The sequence below is a fragment of the Amphibalanus amphitrite genome, unplaced genomic scaffold (genome assembly GCF_019059575.1).
Source record: "Amphibalanus amphitrite isolate SeventyFive unplaced genomic scaffold, NRLGWU_Aamphi_draft 001210F_arrow, whole genome shotgun sequence".
Lineage (NCBI taxonomy): Eukaryota > Metazoa > Arthropoda > Thecostraca > Balanomorpha > Balanidae > Amphibalanus > Amphibalanus amphitrite.
Genome location: NW_024882704.1, coordinates 11,933 through 25,550, shown reverse-complemented (window position 1 = coordinate 25,550; position 13,618 = coordinate 11,933). Strand labels below are relative to the sequence as shown.

General features: G+C 46.7%; 1 protein-coding gene across 1 annotated transcript in view; it reads right to left on the bottom strand.

The window, feature by feature from the left end:
• Positions 1-12,852, bottom strand: part of LOC122371145 (CAD protein-like) — a 117,663-nt gene extending 104,811 nt beyond the window's left edge. The window contains exons 1-6 of the mRNA XM_043347276.1: positions 12,472-12,852; positions 9,435-9,573; positions 8,932-9,061; positions 8,257-8,400; positions 7,565-7,739; positions 7,096-7,246 (exon numbers count right to left, since the gene is read on the bottom strand). Of these exons, the coding sequence (XP_043203211.1) occupies positions 7,096-7,246; positions 7,565-7,739; positions 8,257-8,400; positions 8,932-9,061; positions 9,435-9,573; positions 12,472-12,556 (824 nt within the window). The 5' untranslated portion in view covers positions 12,557-12,852. The remainder of the gene's footprint in view (positions 1-7,095; positions 7,247-7,564; positions 7,740-8,256; positions 8,401-8,931; positions 9,062-9,434; positions 9,574-12,471) is intronic.
• Positions 12,853-13,618: the final 766 nt, after the last annotated feature.

Below are 13,618 nucleotides of genomic sequence, written 5' to 3'. Positions count from 1 at the left end.
CTAACCTTTGAGAAGTGACTTGTCTTAAAAATACTAGAACATCCTGAAATTGACCTGTCATGCCCATGCCACCTGATGCATGCTTGCAGTCTCTGGTACCAATTATTTCTTGTGCCAAAGGATGTGAAAGCTTGTCCAAGATTATTGTCTTGTCCGTATACGAGAGTCGCCTGAAGTGACAAAGGATTATTAAATGAAATGGTTCATGGCCAACGATGAAATTGTTACGTTAACGTTCCGATTTTTTAGCTTACCGTTTATTTCACGAACAATGAATAATAAAATAAGTGTATCGCACGTCATAAAGCAGATGTCCGGTGTCCACTTAATTAATTGCACGTTGAAACATCTTTTAACTATACCACTGCGGCAGCAGTGCGGTGACGATTCGGCCCTCATAGATGACACTGAAGCCCGGGCTGTGAAATGCCCCTGAACTTTAAGCGTGACGGAGCTTTCGATAAGCAGCGTTCTTCGAAAGTCGCAGTCAGTTTGATAATGAAATTTCTGTTAAATAAATGACGGAGCATATAATGATGAAAAGTTAGGTGGAAACGGACATTTCTATACTTCGATTTAGGCTCAAACAAAGTTCGCTTGGCATCAATTGCCACTACGACGATATAAACGATTACTATGCATTTCAGACCCTATGAGACCCTGTTTTTCGGCGATAATTTCTTCAATCTTTGTCCAATTAGCTTGAAATTTTGGCAGATGATGTTTCAGCTCAAGCGCCAATTTTTGTCAATATGGTCTTTTAACAAAATATAAAAATTTAGAGCACTTGTCGTTGCCTCGTAATGTTAAAATCGGCTCCGTAAATCCGGCAGTGGAGTAGAGGCTATCCGTACGTAGGCGTGACGTCACAAACACGTGACCATTAAGCTCCGCCCTCCCGGCGGACGGGGTGGTGACCTTGGCCGGTCAGTCGGCTGCGTGGAGCGGGCGGGGCAGTAGCTGTCGCACCGGGGCGGCTCGCATGGAACGTGGCTGCCGTGCAGTTGTCGTTGCAGCCGCAACTTCATCGAAGGAGCTAAATAGCGCGCATAAGTAACGCACTAGCTGAAGCCCTCGACTTTGTATTTATCACAAATGTACGTACACCTTGTTCAGCCACAAAAAAATATCTATTTCCACACAAGATTCGGGCTTGTGAAAAAAAAAACGCTAATAAAAGACGCTGTTGATTTCAAATGCTTGCATAAAATTACGTATCGCGTCAGACTACGTCGGACGTCCTAATTGCAAAATATAATCACCATTAACAGGATGCAGTTATGTGTTTGATATATGAAATTTGATTAGGAATGTATGCCGGCGTGATCGATTTATATCATCCCGGTGCAGCATAAGCATTGAACAATGAACACCTTCAGGACTAATTCATTTTATCATCGACTTAGGTTGAGGAGGTCGCCGGACTAACTTGACCCCCAGATCTTGTGTGTTGAAATGCAAACATGAAAAGTAAAAGCCTAGAGATAGTTACCTCACCACTGAGGACATACCTACTGTTACATAAGTTTTACAAAAAGATACGTGTTTCTTGATGATCGTTCTCATGTAGTGCACAACGTCCGCCTGCCACAATTCTATTTATTTCTGTGCACGTCTTAACCCGCGAGTTGCTGGGGGGGGGGGGCGTTAAACGCCCCCATTTTTTTGCCGGGCCATAGCACAAAAACCGCGCGCCGCAGGCGCGCCAAATTTTGGGAACCTGTAGGAAATTGATTGAAGTTTATTGTGACAAAGTTTCAAAAAAATCGGTCGGAATTTTTTTTTTAGATATCGAGGTTTTAGTGATGTCATGATTTCTGAGTTTTCGACCAAAAATGGCACATGTTCAAAAAATCATATAAAATCACAAAATAGACATACAGACATGCCGTAAACGCCATTAGACTGCCAATACCTTGAGCAATCAAATGGTTATCTTCGATTATTGATTATCGTTCCGCATTTTTCAAAATCTTGAACTGAATCTTGGCAATTTCTCGTGACTACTTCACGACCATGATACAGGCATTTCTTAAATGAAATTTTTTGAGCCAACACGTACACATATGAAAAAATGAATGTCACCATCGTGTTCTACGCCCCAAATTGCCCATAAAACATGTGTCACAGGTTGTGAATATCAGTTTTGATTTTCGGGGATATGTGCCTACCCGGTTGACCTGACCTTGACCCTGACCTATGCTTGACTGACCCCTACATGGAGCTGACACTCTTGTAGACCTCATATGATGGATTGTGCACCGTTTTGACAGAGTTTATGACGAGAGGCGCCCATTGCGAAGTCCTGAAGTCCATGCTACTGAAAGCCCGATGTCAGGTGTTTGAACTGACCTTGACCCGACCTGTGACCTCAAAATTCAACTTTGAAGTACTCATCTGATGCGTCTCGTCGCGTTTTTTTCGTTTGCCGCCTCGTGCGTTTCGCTGCGCTTATTGGTTCTCGAGTTATCGGCTGGGGGCGTTTAACGCCCCCCCCCCCCCCCCAGCAAACGGTGGTTGGCGAAATACCCTAGCAACTGCCGGGTTAACAATATTACTCACACATGACATTCTACCATATGACACATTACGCTTCTGCCCCACCCGGCGCCCCGCACCGCTTCACGAATTACGAATACGGTCGTCTCGCTGGAGCGATGCCCCAGGCAATCGGCCGTGCCCGAGACTCTTCATCCTACTTTGTTGCTTTCTGCGCCTTCCTCAGAAACATTTATTGACACTGCCCAATATATCAATATTTTTGGGTCATGCAGAGGCTTACGCATGATCTTATAGGTAATCGCGTAGTGACCTGACCCAACCTGACGATGAGATAGGTGCAACTCCGGCTTAAATAAATGTTCAGAGTCCAAGAGTTCATCATCATCCATCTTTCCTTCTACGGCCGGTTCCGTTCCAATAGATCCTACCTTGATTCTGATCATTCTGAATATTCTGAGCTGGTTCGACGTTTAAATACCAAAATAAGGAAAAGAGGACATCAAATGCCCTCGAACGGATAATCTTTTGGCTTTCGTCCCGAAACAACTTTGCCAGCTTCACTTGTCTCCAGTACGTGGTCCCGCTGCGACCTCTCCGCGGTGCTGACACCGACTGAAGCGGCATAGACCCATCACGGTCACGGCCAGTGGGCGGAGTCAAGCTGAGCTCGGCGTAACGTGATTGGCCAGCGCTCCTATCCAATCTGGTGCGGTAGCGAGCGAGCCTCTATCCGGGTGCAAAAACTGATTAACATTACGAGCCAACGACAAGTGCTCTAAATTTTGATATTTTGTTAAGAGACCAAATTGACAAAAATTGGCGCTTGAGCTGAAACATCGTCTGCCAAAATTTCGAGCTAATTGGACAAAAATTGAAGAAATTATCGCCGAAAAACGGGGTCTCATGGGGTCTGAAATGCATAGTAGGTACCTACAAGGGTTACCCGCGTGCTCCGCAACGCGAAGGGGGGATTTTTTGACCCGTGGGTATTGGGTTGGTCTGTGTCGATTTGGTTGGTAGATATCCATTTCGTTCGATTGCTTTTTGACGGCCAAGCATTTTATCGCATCGAGGTGCCCGTGTCGTATTATCATGCGTTCTACTTTAGAATGATTCGAAAACTGGCGTGAAGTCTTTTGAGGGCAATCGATGAATTTCGCTAAAAATGACAATGTAATGGTTTGGAACATTTACATTTTTAAGGATACTGTTGCTAATCATGCAAAAATGAAGAGTGAATATTGGACAGAATTGAATGCTCTATCCAATGGTACCATATTCAATTGCCAAAGGTATCAGGTTATGCAGCAAACCCCGTGTGATTAATAAAGTGGCACAAAATTGACAAACACCATTTTCTCCTGTGATTTGCACCACCTTGATTTGGATCAATCAGCTTTTCACAATGTTTATATGAGAGGCGGTACCTTTCTCTTGCAAATAGGCGTTGATTCAACTCGCTCCATTTAACGGTCACCTAAAAATAAAATTAATTCCAAAATCCCTCAAAAACCGCAATTTTTCAAATAAAAGTGCCCTCTCCGGTGCACGTGGCGCGTGCTATCCTCTGCATTGCACACCATTCAATAGCCCGTTCAATTCTGTACACTATGCTGTTTTCCCCGTGCCGATCGGGCGCACGGTTACCGAGATATTGCACGGGGATCGGACCCGTGTCGGGCAAATTTAGCCATTTTCGCCCGATTTTGCAAGCCGATTTATACATGTAAAGTCTATGACGCGAATTTGCACTTTTTGAGCACACGTCACGCGCTCCCTACCAATCCGATCGAGCTGAGACCCATCAAAGGCACGTCGCGCATCCTTGATCTATGAGTTGTGCAAATTTCACCGGGCTAGGTGCAACGGTCTGGCCTGTAGTCCACGCAAAGCACGACCAAGTCGGGACCTCGGTAACGGACAGACGCACCCTCCTCAAATAGTAATATAGATAGTCCGTTTTTCTTAAGTTTGCCCCTCACTGTAAACGTCTCTTTGAACACAGCACGAGAATTGCTCGCTGAATTACTGAGAAAACTGGTTAGCGCACATTGTATTGTAGATATGAATAATATTTTCAAAAATAAGTTTTGAACACCGACAATTTAACGTTATGTTAAGCGCCGTGCAATTTATTTATTAGTTCAGACATAATTCCTGAGAAGTCGTCTATCCCTGTGGGGCTGTAGGTATTGACAGATACGATTTACGAGTCTGTGAAATAGTAAATAAATTTGATGAAATTGATCGTCTGTGAAATCTGGTTAAATCAGTGTGCGCCAACCAGTTTTCTCAGTAATTCAGCTAGCAATTCTCGTGCTATGTTCAAAAAGACGTTTACAGTGAGGGGCAAACTTAAAAAAAAACGAACTATAATACATATCAACGATTGCAGCAGAAAAGCTTCGGCATACCAGTTTAGCATTGCCTCGTTGAAAATTCAACTCATAACTCGAAGTCCTGTAAAAATTAAGTCTTGCAGTCATGAGTCAATTGATATGTTTTACTCCCCTAAGTAAAGGGCCACCGCACACACTAAGAAATGTATGTACTGCCTCCCCCCCCCTACCCCCAGCCAGCCCTCTGACTGACCAAAATTACGACTCAGTTGATAAGATTTAAACAAAAGATACACATTCTACGACTGAGTATTACCAATGGTGCTTTAACCAATAGTCAGTGCTGTGTAATGGGTTCAAAATTTCTTAGCACGATGAGCGATAAAAGACTGTTGCAAAGGCCAATGCGTCATCAAAGAATCAGTGTTTTGTTTACTGAAGAGCAAAGAATGTTGCAAAGGGCAAGCGTAATTAAAGAGTCCGTTTTTTTCTGGAGAGCAACATAAAACCCACATGAAATAAAACAACACATACAATTCCCACAAAAAACGGTTACGAAGAAGAGAGCATTTATTTATCTAGTACATTATGCTTATATTTGTGTGTACACTACCTATGCATCTAAAATGTATGTAAAGTATATCCCGGATCAAGGAATCCAAAATGAAGACGGTTAAAATTACATCCAGTCGCGGAACAGCATATCATTTGCTTCTGTATAACGCAGCTCTCAGCGACTGAAGTTAGGTTGCAGAAGTCACGACAGTTTGCATCGTTCACGGCAGATGCTTCCAGTGGTAGTCCCGTCGGCTTGTCGTTCAGTTTATCCCTTGCGCGGGAAAATGAACCTTCTGCAGGCGTTGAGACACTCCTTCTCTGACGAGAATCGGTTGGCGTTGCCTCCGCAGCCGCCGAAGATGAAGCGCACACAGCGCTGCTGGCTGAAGTCAAAGTACCAGCTGGGAAAAAAAGCAGTACAGACGACCGGCTCGAACGGGTTACCGGGCAGCAGGCAGCGCGGGCACCACTTCGTGCAGATCTGGCAAGTGGGCAGCCGCAGGCCCGGGTACGGCTTCAGCGGCAGCTTGGGCTTCACCAGCGGCGGGTTCACCGTCTTTGGCGGCGTGGGGGTGACGCCGGATACGGAGAGAACCGCCAGAGAGACCAGCACGGTCAGGAGCAGACGCGAGGCAGAGGACGCCATCGCTGCGGTGGGCTTCAACGCTGTAGGCCGGACGAGGTTCCAACTCCAACTGAGCTAGTGACGGGGTGGCGTCGAGTCGCTTTATACCGTGCAGGCGTGACGTGACAATTGATAAGTTCACAGCTTTCAAATGTCAAAAATGCACGCTGTGAGAATCATTCGCAATCGCCATTCGAACAGTGAATTCATTTTAATATCGTTTTATGCAGTCTAATCGCTTTTAAGTGTTTTCATATACTTAAGCCACGCCATGGTAGATAGATTAAATCACGTGTATTTGCCGAGAGCTGCAAATTGTCAAAAGGAAGAGTTTTCATAGTCCCATGTAAATTGCGATAAAGATGTATTGTGCACTGTGAAGAGTGCACACCACGCATTTCGTCGTGAACAGTGAACACGCCTTACACAATCAATAGAGTACCGTTCGAGTGTTGGTCAAATGAGATGGAGTCGGCTGTCACAAACCCGTCAGCCTAAACGTTGGCCTGCGTCGCACGTTAGCCTCAGCGAGGTGCCATCTTGCACTACGACGCACTTCCGCTCCGCCGCAGGCATAATGGCATCGATTCCCGCTAGCGCTAAATGACAGAACCAATGACAGTTTGACAGCGAACGAAGGCGGAGTGGATACATGCGGTGCAGCCCGGTCTCAACTAGCTTTGTATAAATCATTTTCCGAAACGCATTATAATCAGCAAGAAACACTATACATATGGGGACGATTGCTATCAGAGTTTCCGAAAACCTTGAGTCGAGCTTGTAGAAAACATGCATTCCACATTTATTGCCCTAAAAAAACGTACACGCAGTTTGAAGAGAATCCATATCTGCCCTTCATAATCACTTTCCGATTATCCACCACCATAGTGGTCCATATATGTATTCACCGTCCACCCCATCGCTATATCACATGAATGCGATGGTTATCGGAGCTGTAGCCTTTGCATCGGCACCTAATCCTGCTCCACTGACATTAGCCGTCCCCCTGTCGAAATGCACTCAGACATATTGGTCTAAAGGTAAACAGCGAGCTGAATCAGCTGAACTGACCTCATTTTGAAGGTGTGCCCGCCAGCAGCGGTGGCCAGTAGCTGGTGGCCCAAGCAGATCCCGAAGATGGGCTTGGCGTGCTTGGAGCCGGCCTGGGACGCCATCAGGTCACGCAGGTTTGACACGGTGGTGGCGCATTTCACGGGGTCGCCTGGAGGTGGGATGTAATGTGTCAAAAACCAACGAACTTTGAGCTGCATGGGACACAATTCCTTCAGAATTCATGTTACGAATTTTAGAAAATGAATCCCGATATCCGTAAAAATGGACCAATGTCCACATTCACATCGGTTATCCATATAAATTCCGAAAAGTGTATTCAATCCAGGAAATAAATGCAAGAAAGACTTAATATATCGTCTGCGAATGTCCGGCCTGATTTAGAAATATCAGTATTTCAGCACCCTCTGCCCTGCCAGCTGGCCACTCATGCGACCAGCAGTTAGTCCGACATCCCTAGCCAACTTGCCTGGTCCGTTGCTGACGAAGAAGCCGTCGTACTTGTTGAGGTCGAGCGGCTGATCCCAAGGCACCAGGTCCACCCTGGCCCCTCGCTTCAGCAGACAGCGCAGTTGGTTGTACTTGAGGCCGCAGTCGACGGCACAGATGTAGGGGGTGCCACCAGCGTTATACGAAACAGGCTCCTGGGGACAGGAGGACCGGGTGAGGTCAGGTGACAGGGTGGTGTATTCACGCTTCTCTAGAGGGCGCCGCAGCTTACAAAATGAATGTCGGGCCCAGTCTTACAGCAAAGAGGAAAGTTGTCGGTTCAGTATAGAATAGAACGTAGCGATTAGTTATGTGCCGCCACATTTGGTCGATATCAAATACAAGTAAATGGCGAAGTACTTGTATGAACAGCATTATAACATATATATGTTTTCAAATATAACCTTATGTTCAATGATTGCGAAATGCAAAAGGTTCCAAAATTAATTACATTTTCGTTTGTAATTAATTTTGGAACCTTTTGCATTTCGCAATCATTGAACATAAGGTTATATTTGAAAACATATAGATATCAAATACAATATTAACAGAATAACTTAAACGTAGGTATTCTTAATCAGCATTTACATCCAAAGTCCCTCTCACTTACAAAAAAGATCCAAGCGGAAACACTAGTTAGCAGACAGACGAACTGCCTGAACTTTTACCAACCTTGACAGAGACTTCGGCCACCAGGTTACGAGTGCTGGGGTCATCCTGGGGCACAGAAGCCGGTTCCGTGCCCTCGGGAACGATCTTTCCCAGCATCGTTCCCTTCTCGCGCAGTTGTTTGGTTAGCTGACGCGTGTCGATTCCCTGTGGAAAGGGACGAGAGATCATGAGAGCGAGAGAATGGCGACATTATGGAAGATCGGTGGTGAAGAGATGTTACACTGGAAACTCACGTAAGGGGATACACTGACAAATTAACGCAGAACTAGGCGTGGAGGTCGCCTCTACACTTCCAGCATCTTCTAATCGTTAGTAACACACATGATACTATATTATTTAGCATACATTTCAGGCGAAATCTTATGGCTCCACTAGCCGTTGCTCCAGTGATCAGCATCCAGTGACCGCAGCCTCCGACTCCAGTTCTCTCACGGATCACTGACCATTTGCAGTGACCCGTGAACACTGAGCTGTGTCATATGTGACCAGCCACCTCGTAATTACGGGAATCGCGACCCGTGATGCTGGGGCACATGTACCCATGATCCCACGACAAACCCTTGATAAAATGACCCACGATCCGTGATCCCGTGACCCATGACCAATGACCCATGACCCACGACTCATGACTAGCGACACTGTGACCCATGACCCTGCCACTCCACGATCCCATACCGTGATTCCGGTGACACCCTGTTCCTTCATCCACTGGTCGAGTGTCTGTCGGCTGTTCCAGTGACTTGGAGAGGTGCACAGTTCACCAACCACCAGACCAGACGGCCAGATCCGGTGCGACTCAAAAAACCTGTCCACGACACATAGACGATTATCAGCTGAGCACAGTTCAACATGAAGGGTTGATAACATAAACAGTTGGAAATGATGTATAGCAAAAAGTTTTTGCCCAATTTTCATTCTGTATGATTGATAGCATTTAAATATGTTACACAAAGATCCATCATACAATTATCACTAAGTTTTCAATGTCAACCTATCAGTTCACTCCCTGCTGATCATTGCTTCACACACTTAATTGATACTTAAAACGTTTATCTGTTTAACGTTTTGTGAGACGGGATGCGCATATTATGTCTAAAATTATGCTATGCACCTGTGAAGATATCGTCTACCACGCAGCCGTGGGTGTGACGAAATGACCACCGCTGCCGAGCTCTCACCTGGGAATGCCATGCTCGTCCGTGTCGCCGCCGGGAACGCCGTAGTTGCCGATCAGGGGGTAGGTGAGCAGCAGAATTTGGGAGCGGTACGACGGGTCGGTCAGCGACTCCGGATAGCCCACCATGCCCGTCTGGAACACTGACAACAACAGATCGCGTTAGATTACTGGCGGTTGATTTACTTCAATGTTCAAAAAAAAAAGCCTGGTGATAGCCGGTCTGATTTAATTCAAACAATCTGTTTCTGTAAGCAAGCCATTTGTTTCCTTTTAAAAAGCGACTGCCATTGTGTACTTGTAGCATACCGAGGGCAGTTAGGAGTTCAGCTTGGTTCTGAACCTTGATCCTCAACGTAACACAAGCGGGACAAAAAAAAAAACGACCTCGCGCTTTATGAGGGTTAATGTCACATAAACCTGATAAACGGAGGGTCCAGATAAATGACCTTCACAATTCCCGGATACAGGACCAGTTGTTCCGTAAAAGGGACGATGTCTCCTGATTAGTGAACCGTGTTTAACGACCGGTTTTTGACCCGAGAATAATGACCTCAGAAAGGGCAACACCGACAATAAGCGCAGAGTGCGGACCGTTTAATCGTATAGCTACTCGTTTGAGGGACAGAAGGAAATGTGTTATCGGAACATTAGGTGTATTTGAAATGTAGTCGTGTCACTACGACGCCCGAGGCCTGGCAACAGCCCGGGCTGTGCCCTGCTCGACTGACGAGTTGATCACCGGAAACCATCGTCTGGAGTATCGCGTGGCTCAACCGTCAGCCCGGGACTTCATTCATTGTCATACAGCGACATAGGCCCGATACCGATGCAATCATGACGTGGGCTCAGGACCGATTTTGCCCGACGATGAGCGAAATATCTGGAAACCATGGTTAGGAACATTTTTTCAGATCCCCCTACCGGGCCCAGACCGGACCAGTTGGCCATATAAAGAAGAAACACCAGTATTGGCAGTCTAGCCTTGGCAGTACCAGACCTATACGTCTCCGTCACAGCCACGGCGCATATAGTGCGCTGTGCGCCGCAATACTGCGCCTATAGTATACGGCCATAGCTGTGAAGTGATGCAGCGCAGCTATGTAAATATTACACAACGCCAGCAGAGAATACCGAGTGCGTCCTCGAGGAGTGTCGAAACCACTAACTCCAGTCCAGACTCCAGAGCCTATACGGAAGTGTGGACGCCGCTAGCTTAGAAGCAAGCACACCTACATAAATAAATAGATGGCAGCTAAACGTTTTCAACAAGAAGTAGTAACGACAGATAACAGGAATTACGAGTAACCTTAACATTTTCCGAAAACATTTATGTCTGCGGAAGTTAACTATAGGAATTAGGACGCACTTACGCATCATTATTTCATAGACGTATTGATACCTATAAATGGGAAAGGTAATGTGAACGTGTTGCTTTTTTATTCAAAGTGGTTACACGTGTGTTTCGGGAATAATTCCTTGATCACACCATATAAAAATAACAACATCCAAATACAATCGAGGTCGAAGGGGTGGCCACAGCCATCTCGAAAAGATTGCGGAGCGAGCGAAGTCTCACGTAGAATAGCAAAAATTTATGAGTATGCGCGGCCGACCGTGGTCACCAAAAACGGCCGGGCGAATATGATGTGATCAGGGGATTATTCCCGAAACACATGTGTAACTAATTTTAATATAAGAACAAGAAGTTCCCCTTGCCTTTCCCCCTTAGGTTTCATGAAACATAAGCTCTAGACAAAGTCTGGCCGAATTTGTCCTGACTTTGACCTGAAGTCAACACTCGAGGTGACATGTCTGAACAAAATATGTACATAGGTGGCATTCGACGCACCTGGGTAGGTATAACAAGCGAGTTCGTACATACAACCAAACAAACATTGTCCAGTCCCCGCTGCCGAGGTACGTTATAAAAAATATGCCGATCAACTTTCAGGTCTTCGACCTGACCTCATGCCACCGACTGACCCGGGTCTTTAAAATAAGGTACCAAACACTGAATCTGCATCCACATTTTTCCCGCAAATCGTAAACTAAACGAGGGGAAAACAACGAGGGAGACCAGGTAGCTGTCCCCTCCGATAACCCGCGCCGGGCCGGGCAATTTTCAGACCCGTCCTGCAGTTTTTGGCTCATCTTTTCCTGCTCATGGGAACATTTGCACCTTATTCTGCACAAGGGAACATTCCAGACCCGTGTCGTTCAAGGTCAGGTCACCAAGTCATGTCAACTGACCCAGCTTCACGAAAGGTTTTCATGCTCGCCACACCCACCGACACGGGATAACTGATTGCTTTGAAACGCTCAGCGACTGATATGAGTGACAGGATGTACAAAACGTTTACCCAGATTTTCGACGAAGGTGGCCTAAGGGCAAATCAATTTTATTACCGCTCCATCAGTCAATGCGGCGAAAATTGAGCTGCGACGTTTTTGGACGAAAGTCATTCTAAACACGCTAAAACATCGGTAATACCTATGACAGATTGCATATTGACTCGGAATATTGCACCCTGCGGCCTGCACCCTTGACGCCTGTTATGCCCCTGAGGTCACCTTACGGTCGTCATGAAAGGCCTCCACAAGTTTTTGACAATAACCTTTGATAATGTCATGCTAGGGCGATGAAAACACTTCGGATGCGTTCAGCTCAATGATACGGATCGATTGATAAGCAGCATGACCTTTTCCGGTCCGGCAATGACCTTGACCGTAGGTCAAATTTTAACATGACCTTTTAAGGTCGAAATATAGATCGCTCGAGGCATCTCGACGAGAAGAATACGAGAGGAGCGATTTAACGTTAGCATAAATAATACTTACTCAGATTCTCGAGTCATCTGCTTGTGAGTTGTGCACCGGATTACAGAGCAACGTCGTGTGTTGATGTCGATTGTCGAGTCCACTGGCACACAGTGTCGTATCTAGCACCGGTCAGGTAGTCTTGGACCGGTCTAAAACGTTTTGGTTTCAGTTTACGCTGACACACGCGGCACAATAGGCAGACATCACAATTTACTCACCGATTTCGCCGGAGGTTGGCTCCAGGGAGCCGAACAGCTCCCCCTCGAATCGGCTGCCATCCTCCAGCAGTACGGCACCCTTCATCGTGACAGCTTCCGTCACGAAAAGTGACAGGTTACGTCACGGACCAGGACGGCGTCTGTCCGTCACACGCTCGGACAGGCGACGACGCCGTGCGCAGACCCCGATCGTTGGTACTCCTGGAGTTGACGGTTTGTCACAGTCTTCCTCGAGTTTGCAGACCACTGAATCACCTGTAGATAACACCTAACTCACACACTCTCCCACACTCCCCACTCCCTCACTCCCGCCTCTGCACCCGCGCGCTTTTCGCAGAGCGCGCGCGCCCTCGCTCCGCCGAGGCAGCTCGCGGACAGAGTGACCACGTGGCTCCGGCAGGGAGGCCCTCTGTCCAGGCAGCTGAGCGGCCGGTCGCCGGGGAGAGGGGGTGCGGGGGTGAGCCTGGATGGGCTGGATCCCCGCCCCGCCCCGCCCCTCCCCGCTCGACGGCAGGGGCCCCGCGGAGGTAAGGAGCTCGGGGTCAAATGACATGGCTCATGTGCGTTCAACCACGACAGACCAAGCGGACGGGTGTGCTTCATCCGTAACCTATGTTCCTACGGTTCTAGTCTCGCGACTTTCGAGGATGGAGGATATTCGAGTTGGATTACGAGTCTACGACGATGAGTTTCGTCTTGTTTTCACGAGCTATGAAAGGAGAGTAAAAAGAAAAGATACAAAATGTTTCATCCACCTCGCCCCGCAGACGTTACGTTGTGTATTTTTTATACACCGTATCTAATACAAGATACACAGCAAAATAGTCTTTTTCACGGGTTACTCGAGCCTCAAGATATCTCGGCTTGATAAAATGCCATGATTCATCGTGTTTCGGAAAAAAAACGCTTTTGATTAAAAAAAAAACTTCTCAATTAATCCACAGATGGGGCTCTTCAATTGTAGGAGAGAACAAAAGAATTACGTAGGTTCTGGGATCAGATTGGCCAAAAACTTATTACAAATGCCCAGGTAACGGGGAATAAAGGTCGCCCATTCCACACACGAAGTCGCCCATTCAAAAACAGTACCCATCAAGCCCACGCGTCGCCGTGTCACCGGTCACGCGTCCATGGAACATTCCAGAGA